Source organism: Pelecanus crispus, chromosome 3, assembly GCF_030463565.1.
Source record: "Pelecanus crispus isolate bPelCri1 chromosome 3, bPelCri1.pri, whole genome shotgun sequence".
In the NCBI taxonomy this organism is placed as follows: domain Eukaryota; kingdom Metazoa; phylum Chordata; class Aves; order Pelecaniformes; family Pelecanidae; genus Pelecanus; species Pelecanus crispus.
The window spans coordinates 34,490,936-34,504,125 of record NC_134645.1 but is presented as its reverse complement, the minus strand read 5'-3'; the positions used below and the strand labels follow the sequence as shown (position 1 = coordinate 34,504,125).

Sequence of the window (13,190 nt, the reverse complement as noted above, 5' to 3'; positions counted from 1 at the left end):
CACTTAGCATTTCACATTCCATGTCTTTTATATATGGAGAACATCACCCTGACTGACACCTGCAGCTACTGAGACGCTATACAAGGTCCAAATTAGTTTCTCACTACAGAAGAGAAAAGGATGGAATTCTCACATACTGAATCAGTAGTGGGTCATCTTCATAAAGGACACAGTAATGAATATATGTTTAATCATAAAATAATGAACAGCTATCTTTAAAAGCTTAGCCACAACCACAGTGAAACTCTGACATTCCCCGACCTTCTCCAATTTTAACTGTTTAACACTTTATTAATATAATTTTCCTTCCTACTTGCTTAGATCTTAAAGGACATTTCAAGTGCTGCATGCCATGATTTAAGAGGTCTTAAGTCAAACTTTGAATTTCCCCAAGTGTACTAGTAGGTGTAGATGGACTAGGAATGCAGAATATAATGTTTTATTTGCCATACCCACACTATAAAATTCATTAAAGAATATACTTGCAATTTGACTTTTTTTTTTCCCAAACAGCAATAGTATCAACTAGCGTTTGAATAATGTTACAGTTTTGTTAACATTGTGTTGAAAGCTTAACTTAAAGTGCCTTTAAGTTAAAGTGCCTTTGTAAAGTGCACCTGTGAAGTGCCTTAACTTGAAACTGCAGGTGATCCTACTAGCTAAGCTTGTAATAATGGAGTTATAATATATGTTGCAACGTAAGACTAGACCTTTTGTTTTGAAACTCTTCTTGCAACAGTTTTCTACACTGGGCACAACACTGCTTAGCACTGAAGTTTTTAATAATTGCAAAACAGCCATTTATGAAAATGCTATTAGGAACAAAGGAAAGAGTAGGAAGAGAAAGGAAAGTCACAAAGACTTCTGATACATAAGCTCCAGCCAACTGTTCAGTTGTTTCACTTTGGTGGAAGGCTCTCCCACCTCCATATTCAAGGCCTCAAGGGCTTGATATTGCCATAGGATTTTGGGTTTTTGCTAACTATATTAAATCTTACCCCAAAGTTGGCCAATTTACAACCCTCTGAAAAAAATACAACCCATAAGAATTCACCTGAGGTTTGTTAATAGTCAGCAGCTAATAGGTAGCAGCTATGTTCTTCACTGACTGTACCTGCACTGAGCATTTTCCATGTTCTTTAAGCTTTTGCTGGCTAACTGTACAGGGTATGCAATGTTTCACAAAAGAAAAACGTTTGCCACATCGGGACTGCAAAACATTCAGTACCAATTACTTCTGCCAGAAGGTATATATAATAGTGGAACAGAGCACAGCAAGAGAGCTGCTTTTGCCCTCTCATATGACCTAACGTAAGCATCTGGGTACCTTGGAAAAGGAGAACAAGCGTGGCTAGGTTCAGATGAGGACTCCATAGGAACAAACCAAATCAAACAAACAAAAAAAAGCTAAGAGACTGGCACAGAGGCAGGCTGGAAAGGAAAAGGGTATAAAGGTTTTTAAAAAAGGTAGACAGCATACCATATATTACAAGTTGAACACAGGATTTTCAAGTCTCAGCAATTTTCTTTTATCACAGCAATTGATGGAAATTAAATTATATCTAGCAATTAACCCACTACTACCCCCAATTACAGCTACACCCGATTTTCTTGAATCACATTATAGAAGTTGAAACTCTTCCGATAGTCTGTGCACAGAAGAGTACAGTTACTGTGGTGGAATTTATTTCCCTTCTCTTTCTGAAACAATTTTGGAAAACATTAAAAGTTGCAAGGTTAGATGCTCCGAAGTTCAGAACTAAATACTCAACTATTTAACTGACTGGCCAACTGCTCAAAGAAATTGCTGCTTTAGATCACTTGCTTTTCTGGAATGTCTGTCCCATAGGATGAATCTGCTTTGGAAATTAATTAGGGTTTTATAAAGAGTATTTGTCTGCAATAAATGTGATATGGTTCTTAATCTCAGAGACACAAAATGAACAAATCTTGCCCTGGAGAACAGGATCCTCTTGTCCTCTGCTACACAAACTTCTGAATGATGGCAGGCACATCATTTAAACCAAGTATTTCACCAGGCAGTATTAATCAATCTCTGGTTCTCCACTTGACTTAGTGGAAACCTGAAGTCAGAAGTGCAGAAAATTTGAACTACAAATAAGGTCAAGATGCTGATATTCTGAACATAGATCCTGGAGGAGGGACACCGGGAGGGACAGGAATCAGTCTATCTTTTAAAAATGGACAACAAAATCAGCCAGTTCTTCCCTTAATACATTTTCATCCTGTCCTCTTCCAGCTTCATTCCTCTCACCTAGGCTTTTCCTTTACTTTTATCAGATTTGTTTTCTCCTTCCCTCATTCTTTTCAATTTTATATGTGTCTCAGCTCAACTAGAAATTAATTTACAGAGATAAAATAACCTCATCTTACTTCATAAGAGGATTACAAAGATAAAAATTACTAGCGTTTTCTTGGGGGGGGGGGGAATAAATATTATTAGAAAATAAACAATTTTGGGTTTGCAGTAGGATCTCTGATAATACTTTCATGGAAAAGTCTTCACAAAAACCAAAGCTATAATGGAGATCTAAGAATGTCTGAGATCCAGTGTGAAGCTAATGGTCTTCTGATCACACCCACAAAATAACTAGTTCAACGTAGAGATAAAAAATAGTGTTTTGTCCTGACAATATCCTTCTGAAGTTTAATAATCATTGTTCTTTATATTTCAGAATACTATTTCAGGTCTAATGCTTTCTGCTTGAAAATTACGATCAAACCGAATCAACGTTCAAAACTCAAACAGGCAAAAATAAGAATTACAGCTCTATAGTATAGAAACAACACTAAAAAAGGTTCACCAACCCCCCTGCCTTCTGCCTCCCACTAAATATACCAGAAAACCAGAAATTAACTGAGACGTTTTCAACCATATTATTCAAAGCTTTAAATAATTTAGTTCAGGATTTAAGGACAAAAATATTCATACAAATATATCAGAAGGGTACTTCAAAAATGCATGTAATTATGAAATGTGACAGGTCACATTACATACAAATATAGACAAAAGTTTTAAAAATTGTAAGTCAAAAGAGGAATTCATATAGGGAAGTAAAAGCAAATCTTCTTGACGTGTCTCATATTGAAATACTTTTCATCTGAAGTTAAAAGATCAATCTAAACTTTCAAAGAGAGACTAGATTCTTCAAAAAGGTACATGTTAGCAAAACTAACAACAGATACTCAGACCAGGAGGTACAGTTTATGTAGCACAAGTTACTGTTGAGCAAGGAAGGTAACACCTCTGTTCTAAGTCTGAAAAATCATCTCCCTACTGTAACATTAAAATAGAAGATTAAAAAAACAGAAGAGACTGAATTATACATTAGAGAAAGGGAAAAAAAAAAAGAACACCCCTTTAACCTATATCTGTGGAATGGGCCAGGATTTGTTTTCTTGCACACACTCAAGTAGTCTGTGGCAAACTGCATAAGAAAATAATCCCCATTACCATTAACTTAGAATCGACAACAGAAAAGCAAATCTTAATCACCTGAGAGACTATTTTTGCCTCATTTTTGTATACTGTCAATGAGAGCAATTTCCTATTCCATGAGATGGGCACTAAGATGCTGGCATAATACAGGTAAATGTGTTGCACTTAAAGATGTCAATAAACACTAAAGCTGAAAAAAAAATCTTATACTTCCATCCTCAATAGTTCTATCACATAAGAACACATCAGAACATTATGCACACTAAAGGAAAATTTTGAATCTTCACTGCATTTTAGATTAAAGAAAGTTTTTTTCAGAGGGGAGAGATTTTAAACAACATGCATCTTCTGATCTCAATCTTAGAATGCTGAAAAAACTACTTTTCAAACAAACTATTGAATGAAAAAGAACTATAAAATCCTGCCATATCAATTTGGAAGAAAAGAAAGAAAGAAAGAAAGAAAGAAAGAAAGAAGACACCTCAAGAATAGTTTCAGAAGCAGTACTACGATCACAGAGTCCTCTCTGAAAATTGGAGCAATGGTAGAATTAAAACTTAGTATAGAGAATCTTTTGGAGATGCTCAAGTTATAAGCAAGTTTATTATATTACTGCTTCTCAAGACAGCTTTTGACTAAGCCATGGATACAGGACACCCTCTAGTAACATTTCAAAAAACCCAAGAAAGCAAGCTATGCTTCAACTCATTAAAATAGTAATAGCAACTGAAATATAGTAATTACCCTATGAAATAACTTGTAACGCTTACAGAATTTCAACTGATGTGGTTTGAGGGGTGAAGAAGGGAAAGATTGTTTCAATACCTTGTCTTCCCTCATCATTGGTAAACAAACCAGCATCACTGCTGCTCAGACTGCTGGATTCACTGTAATAAGAGAAAGAAAGAAACAGATCAAAAGAACAATTGATCTTTCAGTCGTAAAATTTTAAGGAGACAAGGCTGTGCTCAAATTGAACTTAAGCCCAACAAAGATCGGAAAGAAAATAGGATGATTTTTTTTTTTAATCAAACTGCAAATATCCTAGTTCCATTAACTACAAAGCATATTATTTTTGGCACATAAAACCACAGGAATCTAATGGTACCCTGACAGTAAGCCAGATGTGACTGCAACGAGGTGCTGACACAATTGATGCATTTTATTATCTGCTTCCATCAAATGCTCACTGCTTCCTTCTTATGTTGTGCAATTCAGCTTGATCCTGGAACACCACTGCTCAATAAAATAGGAAAAGTCTCAATCAAAACAAGCCTAAGCCTTCCTTCAGCACATGAAATATAAGAGTCTGAAAATCGAATTACCTTTCTAAACATCATTTGCAAGTATTCTGGAAAAGACATGGCTTAAGGTTTCATGACATACTACTTGGGAAGAAAGAAAAAAGTTTATAACAAAGGTAGCCAATTAAATCAAAATAAAGGTCACCCTGAAGAAAAAAGTATGATCAATGATCATAAAATCAACAAAAAAAAAGCAACATACAGTTTACTTTTCTGTGACTTCCATCAAGGCCTTAAAATTAGAATGTGTGTACACAACATGCACAATTACCCATTATATTGAAAGAAATCAATAGGTAAAGTATTTTGTTCTTTGCTGTATACATGTTGCTACAAACAACATGCCACGTGTCTCCAAATAGTAAAATGGGTGAGTTTCATGCAAAAGGATTTTTTTAATAAATCATTTATTTAATTTTTTGTCAGTAGAGTAGCTCTGCTAAGGAAGCAATAGTCTCACCAAAATTTAATCACATTTTACTTAGTGAGATGTAGAACAATTTTCTTTTTTTTTTTTTTTGGGGGGGGGGGGGGGGGAATCACTTCTCCACACAAATTCAAGTACAAGTTATAAATACTACAGCTACTCTCAATGTTCCATACAAGGTATTTATAAGAACTTGAGGTCTGTTTACTTTTCTACACTTATTCATATTAAAACATACATGCAGTCCTATACTCGAATTCAACTGGTTTCAATTATTTTTACTTTCTAATAATAAATTAGTTTTCTTTTTTCTAAATAACTAGCACACTTCAGAAAATTATTTCCTTCCTCTCACAAAAATAAGCCTCAATTTTTTTAAAGCTTGTAATGTGGATTATATAAAATCATTCTAATTTGTGTTTAACAAGTACATACTTTTTTTTTGTATCTTCCTCTGGGAGGATTTGAAACACAATATGGTATCAGGAGACACAAAGCAGTGATTTTTTTAAAAAATACATATACAGCTCTGTGTTTAAAGATCAAGTTTTCTTAATTTTTGCTGTATCTTTTGCTTTTCCATATTCTTACTGTATAAGCAATACTTACATCATATTTTACACGTAATATAGTCAGAACAGACTTAAGCACCTGCACAACTGCCCTAAGCAGAAGAAAGATGACAAGCATGCAATGAGAACAGAACCATCTTTCATGGGGGAGACCAAAATTTGAACATCCTAGTGTTGCAAATGCTAGTAACTTCTTTCTAGCAAGCATCCATCCTCACTTCACTTACAACACAGATGGCTTTTCTGTCCTTACATTTCATTGTGCACAATTTTACATCATACATCTCCAAGAAAAAACATCCCCTTTTCACAGATTCTTCCTATTCATTTTTTTATTTTAAAATAAAAGTTATGAAATCCTTTCAACCTCAGTATTTCAGCCACTTTCCCCACCAAAATTTTCAATTTTGAAAAGTCTCCTTTTTTTTTTTATTTTTTTAAAAAATATATTTTAATTGTGCAATAATTCTTACCAAAGGACTAGCTAGTTCATGAAAACATAACCACCTGAAATTTTCGAAATGACACATAATAATGTTTTGGGTTTTTTTTAAAAAAAAAAAAAAACAAACCATAACACTGGTATATCCATGGCAGCCACAGTGTTCATTCTCCTCAGACCACAGTCAAATAAGGGAGGGATTACAGCTGAGATAATTGCTACATGGCAGTCATTTCACTGAATAAATTCAAGACCTCTGGAATTAATACATTAATATCTAAGTACATGAAAGCTGTTATGATGGAATTTATTTCCAGTTTTAATATAATTTTGCACTGTATATTGCTAATTCCTTGGCTTTGTAATGAGAATTCTGCTCCCAGCAAGACTTCCAGGAAAAAGAAAAAAGGCCGCAGATTCCTTTTAGTCCTATAAAATAGGGTAGGCAAGCAAAAACTTGGAAGGAACAGCTCTGCTACCCAAAACGCTTTCACAGCTTTACTTACACATTTGTGGAAACAAAGAAGAAATAAGTTTTATTATTAGTTACTATTAGTAGCAGACTGTCCCATACCTTGGTTTCATAAGAGACTTGTGACCTTTGTTTACTAACCAAGCCTGTCCCCAAGAACTGACCAGCTACTGTACTCGCACTGACTGCCAGGCTGGTGGGTGGGCGTCTCTGGCATTATTAAAGGTCCGAGCTTCACTGCTGCTCTCTTTCAAAAGGGGCAATTGAGATTTATCCTCTATTTAGTCACCTAAAATGCAAACAATTGTGAAAGCTTGCAGGAATTAAATATTATCCAGAACTCCATGCATTGGCAAATTTGGCTGAAACTGGCCAAGGTGCTAAGCATTGAGGATAAAGAATGAGCAAACAACAGACTCTGATCATGAAAATCTAATTTCCCATGCTCAAAACCAACCTCACAGGAATTTATCTTTGGGATCCTTTAGATGCTGACATTTTAAGAGCTTGAAGACTCCTACTACTACTCCTGAACCCTACACTTAAAGGGTTATTGTTGTGTTTGGTGTTTGAACACACACAGATAAAAGTGCAAAAGAAGTGCCACTTAGCAGTTTTAATGTGTGCTTCAAATATATGTTATGTTATTTTAAAGTAATTTCATGTATACACTGAAAACTTCTCCTCACCAGTTTTAGATCCAAGCAATTTAACTCCCGTTAAAAATTAATGGCTTTGCTTTGTTTTTAAAAACTGAACTTCTAAGAGATTAATCTCTTTTTTTTTGGAATAATTAAGCTGTATGCACACAAATGTACGAGATTAGAGAAGCTTTGTATACTTTTTATTTTGCCCCTTCCAACAAGTGTTGCTGAAGCATGAGTCTTATCAATACGCTTTGTTATCTCTCCATATCTTGTGCAATCTTACAAAACTCATGTTCCCTTTTAAAATATCAGCTTTTACTTTTAGAATATATTCTTAGGAACAGAGTTGGCTAGTTGTTTCTGAATCTTCTGGCTAAATGTTCTCAAACAATAGAGGCACTATTGCATTTAAGTAAAGCTAGTTTAAAACCAGTTAAAATTATTCACATACAAAATATTCAGATACAGTATGCACCTGAGAGGCTTAGATATGGTGGATTTTTAATCACATTATGGAACGCAAATTTTCTAATCCTCTGGTTTCCAAACCTTTTAGTACAGATGACCACTGCAAGAAATTCGGTAGAATGACAGACCATCACGCAATGATGTGCACGAGCAGAAGATGAGAATCTTCTCATGAGAATGAAGATGAGAATGGCTTTAAAGGCCATTTATTGGGGCCAGAGATAAACATTTGAAGTACGATTTGAAAAATGACAGCATTCAGTGTAACAAAACATTAAGCATTTTGAAGAGGAAGATGATTTTTAAAATCAATGTTTCTTTTGTGAAAAAATAAAAAGATATTCAGACTGACCTGGAGGTAGCACAGTTTTGGGAGTCTACAAGAGGATTTTTGCATTGATCACTCTTCTCTCCACCCAAAAATTAGATACAGAATTTTTGAGTTGGAGAACTGTTACCCTTGTAGCATAACAGAAAATCTGTTATACATAAAAAAGCGCCAAGAATACGGACATGTAAAATATGCAATGGTTCCTAGCTCTAAGGAAATTTTTAACCATCTGTCCTTAGGTACCAAACTTGGAGGAACAGATTCCCGGTATCATCAAAGAAGAAGGAAGTTTTCTAAAGGCTTCCTGACAACACACACTCCTGTCTGTCATGTCGAAGTGAGATGTCTGAAGTTAAAGTGGCTGCCTTAAAGGACTGCTCCTGCTCTGGTAATTAAGAAATTAGTAACAATCTTTAAGACTCATGATTCATATTGCTCTTTCAGCTACTTATTGTGCACAGGTGAGGGACAAAACTAGCACGTAATAAAATGACTTACAAGAACTTATCCAACAATAACTGGAGTTGGTCACTTACTAATACTGCTGTTATTACAGTAACCAATCTGTCTGCTCTGATCAAAACCCCTGGGTACTCTCTGGATCTAACTTTTACCTCTTCAGTAAGGAAAAGGCTTAACAGTTTATAGATAAAATGCCTACAAAAAACCCAGGGATACTAGTGCTGTCAAGCAACTGACCAAAATTATGTAGTTTAGTATAAGCCTTTCTTGTTGACAGTTCTGCATTCAGAACCAGGCACATGGGATAAACATAATCAAGCTTACCAGGCCCTGCAGGTAACATCCCTTGTGTATGGTGGAAAAATGACTTACACCTTACTGTGTTGTCAAAATAGTACTTTGGAAACAATTACCATTATAGTATGACTGCTGTCTGGAATGGATGGATGAGGTGTACTGCCAAAGGGTCATCATTCCTCCATTTTTCTAATGGTAAGCTCAGGTGTTTCTGAACTGTAAATTGGTTTTTGCATTTCGTAAATGATGTATATCCTTGGCAACCTGCAGACTTTTTATGCCCATGACACATAAGAACATACTGTCTAAATGGTGACTCTAAACACTGACAACCTTTCTGATGAAGAGAGATAACAATCAAAGCACCAAAGTCTAGAAATTGGAAAAAAAACCTTAATTTTTGTCTGAGAACTGTCACCAGTTGAAATACCCAGAAAAAAACATATTAATCATTTGTATATTTTGTCATTCTTAATCTTGAAGCAGTTTGAATGTATTATTTCAAGAAACTGTTTTCTTGGTTATTCCTCTGCTACATGACTCTCTATTTTATATTGAATTCCTTAACCTGATCAACTCATATATATTAAAAATAGTGGACTTTAAAAAAAAAAGTGACTTGTTAAAACAGATACTATTCCTGCCAGCATTTTAAATCTGGAATTAAAGAAAAATACAAAGATTCCCAATACAATCAACAGTAATAAAAGCAAACAAATATTATCCGAAGTTTCTGTAAAAAAGAAGAGAAAGAATAACCTGTCACTCATGTTCTCATCGGAGCCTTTTTGCTCCTCATACTCCATTTTGTCCTTATTTGCTTGACTCACTTCTTCATTTTCTATAACTACTCCTTCATCCAAGATTTCCGGTCCTTGTCGAGCTGCAGCTACTTTTCTTTTTTTCACTTTGCTCTTAGAAATCTCTTGGTGTTGGTATGATCTATTGTCATCATCCATTTCTTGATCTCTGCTGTTATCCTGCTGTTGAGTTATTGTCCGTGCATTAGACACTTCTGACGGCAGGTCTATTGCCATTCGTTTTACCTTTCTTCTCCTGCGCAAAGTTCTGTTTCCCAAACTGTCAACAGCCAAATCTGGTTCATGCCACAGAGGTCTTTTGCCTCTAATGTTATTTAAGTTTGAGGAAGGCCTACGTTTAGCAACCAACAACTGGTCATCAGAGTCACTGTGGTCTTTCTTATTAGCATGATTATCCCTGTAGTCTTTGTTTGATTCTTCTAAACTGGAATCAGAACCTTCACTTAAGCAGTGACCAGTCTCCCAGGGATGATGGGTGGTAAATGAACGTCTTTTTCGTCCCCTCCTTTTCCTTGCCTGTCGCTTTAGAAGACAGGACACACTTCGAGAATGATCTCCAGTATCAGCAAAACCTCCTCTGGCTTGCTCTGAACTTTCTTCCAGTGCTGAGACTAGATCGTGAACCAGCTCCTCCATAGTCCTACTGAAATGCCTATGTATTTTGAGAAAAAAAACACAGAAGAAAACAACATATGAATCTGAAGTGTTAAGCATAAACTCTATTACCTGCCAAAATTATTTTACTCACTTCAGACAAGGTAGTCTTAATGTCCATCCTATAAAGATTATTGTATTTCTGCTGATAGATAAAGCCTTGCCAACCAGTCCCAGGCAATTTGCAACACATCAGCATACACTCCTCTTAAAAGGAATCTTCCCAAATTTCTGTCTTGGAAAGAAGAGTGAGTTGGGGTTTTTTCACCCCATTTGTTTTTGACCTTGCTATTATTGCTTGGTTTTAACTCACCTCATCACACTTTTATGTTTTTCAGGGATTCCGCATGGCGAGAGTATCAACAAAAACTATAACTGCAGGTAGAGAGCACATTTTAAATTTATGAATGGGAAATGGAATACATAATATTCCTCTTTGATAGTACATTAGGGAGTTCTGTTTAAGAGTTGTCATTATGATAAAATATTTTTAAGGATAATTATCTCTTGATGATGCCTAAATGCCAAAATGAAGTTAAAACAGTAATTCTTTGATAATATATAACTTTTTTTTTAATAGCAACTAATTCTGTCTTTCTAAATGCCTGATATCTCGTTGATTTTTTTTTTAAAATACTGGTTCAGTGGAGTGATATTAAGTTGAGAGAATACGAGCATTAAATGCAAAGCTTCTCACCACATGTAGGCACTCACATCCATAGAATCACACACTTGTTTAAGGAAAAATGTCCCTAAACACACAGAGTGTCTGATTAAGGCCTTATCCTTTTAAACGTTTTGCTTTTGCGTCCTCAAATTTCACTAGCATTTAGCATGTCTTCAACTCAGTATGCTTTGGGAAGTTCCCCCACACTCACATGAACAGAATTACAAAAAGAAGAGAAAACATTACATGATTGCTGCTGAACTCTAATCCTTCTCTGAAGGCTGTGAACCTTCTCTGTAAACACAGCAATCAGATTCTCACATGAAAGCATCAGAAGACCCCTTTCATTGAGGTAAAGCAGACAATAATGTTCATGCTCTTTACTACATTACACCAACTGATAAATATGGATGACAGTAAATTATGTAGAGGATGTTTGAAAGCAAGACTCTTCACTTTGTTTTCCAATATAAATTGATGGAGGAATGAACAAATGGTTTTCTACCCATACGAGAGGACTTGTAGATGTAGAGAAAATCTAGATACATAGCACGTGGGTTCCCTCTCTGACTTACCACAAACGCCAATGTTAAAGATACTTAATGGTGATGGCTGAATGGACAGTCATGACCGTAAAGTACACAAATTTTAAATATTACTGGGGGAACTGAAGAGCCTGTTTAAGAACAAATCCAAGCTGGTCATGAAATATCTTACCTAAAGAAATTATATATTCTCCTTTTAAACCATTTTCAGAAATACTTACTTCAAATGTTTCAATTGCAAGATCACGAAAAGCACAGAGAGTGGTAGAAACACAAGCTCATTTTGAATTCCTGAAACTACTGTGTCACTTGCATTTATTTCTCATACCTCTTTTTCTATCCTGCTGTAATCTCTAGTCCCATTGCTCCCTCTTAACCTAATGTTTTCTTTGGCTCTTAGTAGAGCAGAATCATCATATTATCTTGTAAGGGGTGAGATAGCTCTGGAAGAATCCTTAATCCATTTGGTTCACAAGAATCAAAACCTCCAAAATCACACACAAAGTACTTCTCAGAAGCAAGAGAAGAAACACAGTAGAAAAAGCATTCAAATGAAGCAATGATTTTCTGAAAATCCAGAGAGAAAGAGAAAAATGGTAGCCAGTTAACCCAGAAACTACTTCTAGAGACATGTGGCATCAAACGATTTAAAACTAATTTTTACTTCCAGTTTTCAAAGTTTCAATTACTGTGGGTGGTTTTGTGGAGGGTAGGGGATGGTGTTTGGTTTGTGCTTGGTTTTTTTGCTTGTGTAGTAGGAATTTCAACGACCAGTAGAGGCAAGTCCAGGTATATACAAGGTTTCTACGCATGACACATAAATACATATATTAACCCATGTTTCTCCGTAGGTATAATTGCACAACAGGGAGGGCACTAGCCCCTTTAGCCTTATTGTTAAACACCCATAAAGACAGCTATCCTCACAGGTGCACATACCAGAAGTGAGATGGCCTTGAGGTTTAAGGGACTTTCTAATATTTCTGTGCTAATATAACAGGAGCTATAAGACTCGAACAAACTCCAATACATTTATCTGGGTTAATTTGAGACATCAATTCCCCCAGCTGCCTGCCCAGCCCTTCTGCCACAGGCTTTCACATTTATAGCGAACTGACAGAAGTAGAGGTGCACCTAAAACTGAACGAGTAGGCTTAAACCTACATTCAGCTCTCAAAACAAACAGGTTCTGCTAACATGCCAGAATGTGAGCTAGCATATATACTGTCCTGCAGCACAAAGTAAAAGGGAAAGAAAAGACAGGGACACTCATGTCTTACACCATAATTTATGATTAATTTGATCAATTTGAATAACTGTATCGCTAAAATCAATGTAGCTCCTAGAGTGGACATACCAATTTACTCCAGATAACGGCATAAGCATAGTGGTAAAGTTGCCTTAGTTCTATGAAATACTTCAAGATCAAACACAATATAACCAGCTTGGATTTATATATCTGATGCAAACTTGCCTTCAATTCCCCCCAATAATATTGTCAATATAGATGGTGCCAGATCAAAAGATGAAACTCAAGAGGAGTGAACACCCTTAAGTGTTTTTGAAGTAAAATGGCAATATGGTTCTTAAAAGGCCCCGACCAGTAAGGCACTTACTTTCA

General features: G+C 35.6%; 1 protein-coding gene across 1 annotated transcript in view; it reads right to left on the bottom strand.

Moving 5' to 3' along the window:
• GPATCH2 (G-patch domain containing 2) overlaps positions 1 to 13,190 on the bottom strand; it is a 130,495-nt gene that overhangs the window by 109,750 nt on the left and 7,555 nt on the right. Inside the window, exons 2-3 of the mRNA XM_075708153.1 lie at positions 9,642 to 10,355; positions 4,286 to 4,347 (exon numbers count right to left, since the gene is read on the bottom strand). Of these exons, the coding sequence (XP_075564268.1) occupies positions 4,286 to 4,347; positions 9,642 to 10,355 (776 nt within the window). The remainder of the gene's footprint in view (positions 1 to 4,285; positions 4,348 to 9,641; positions 10,356 to 13,190) is intronic.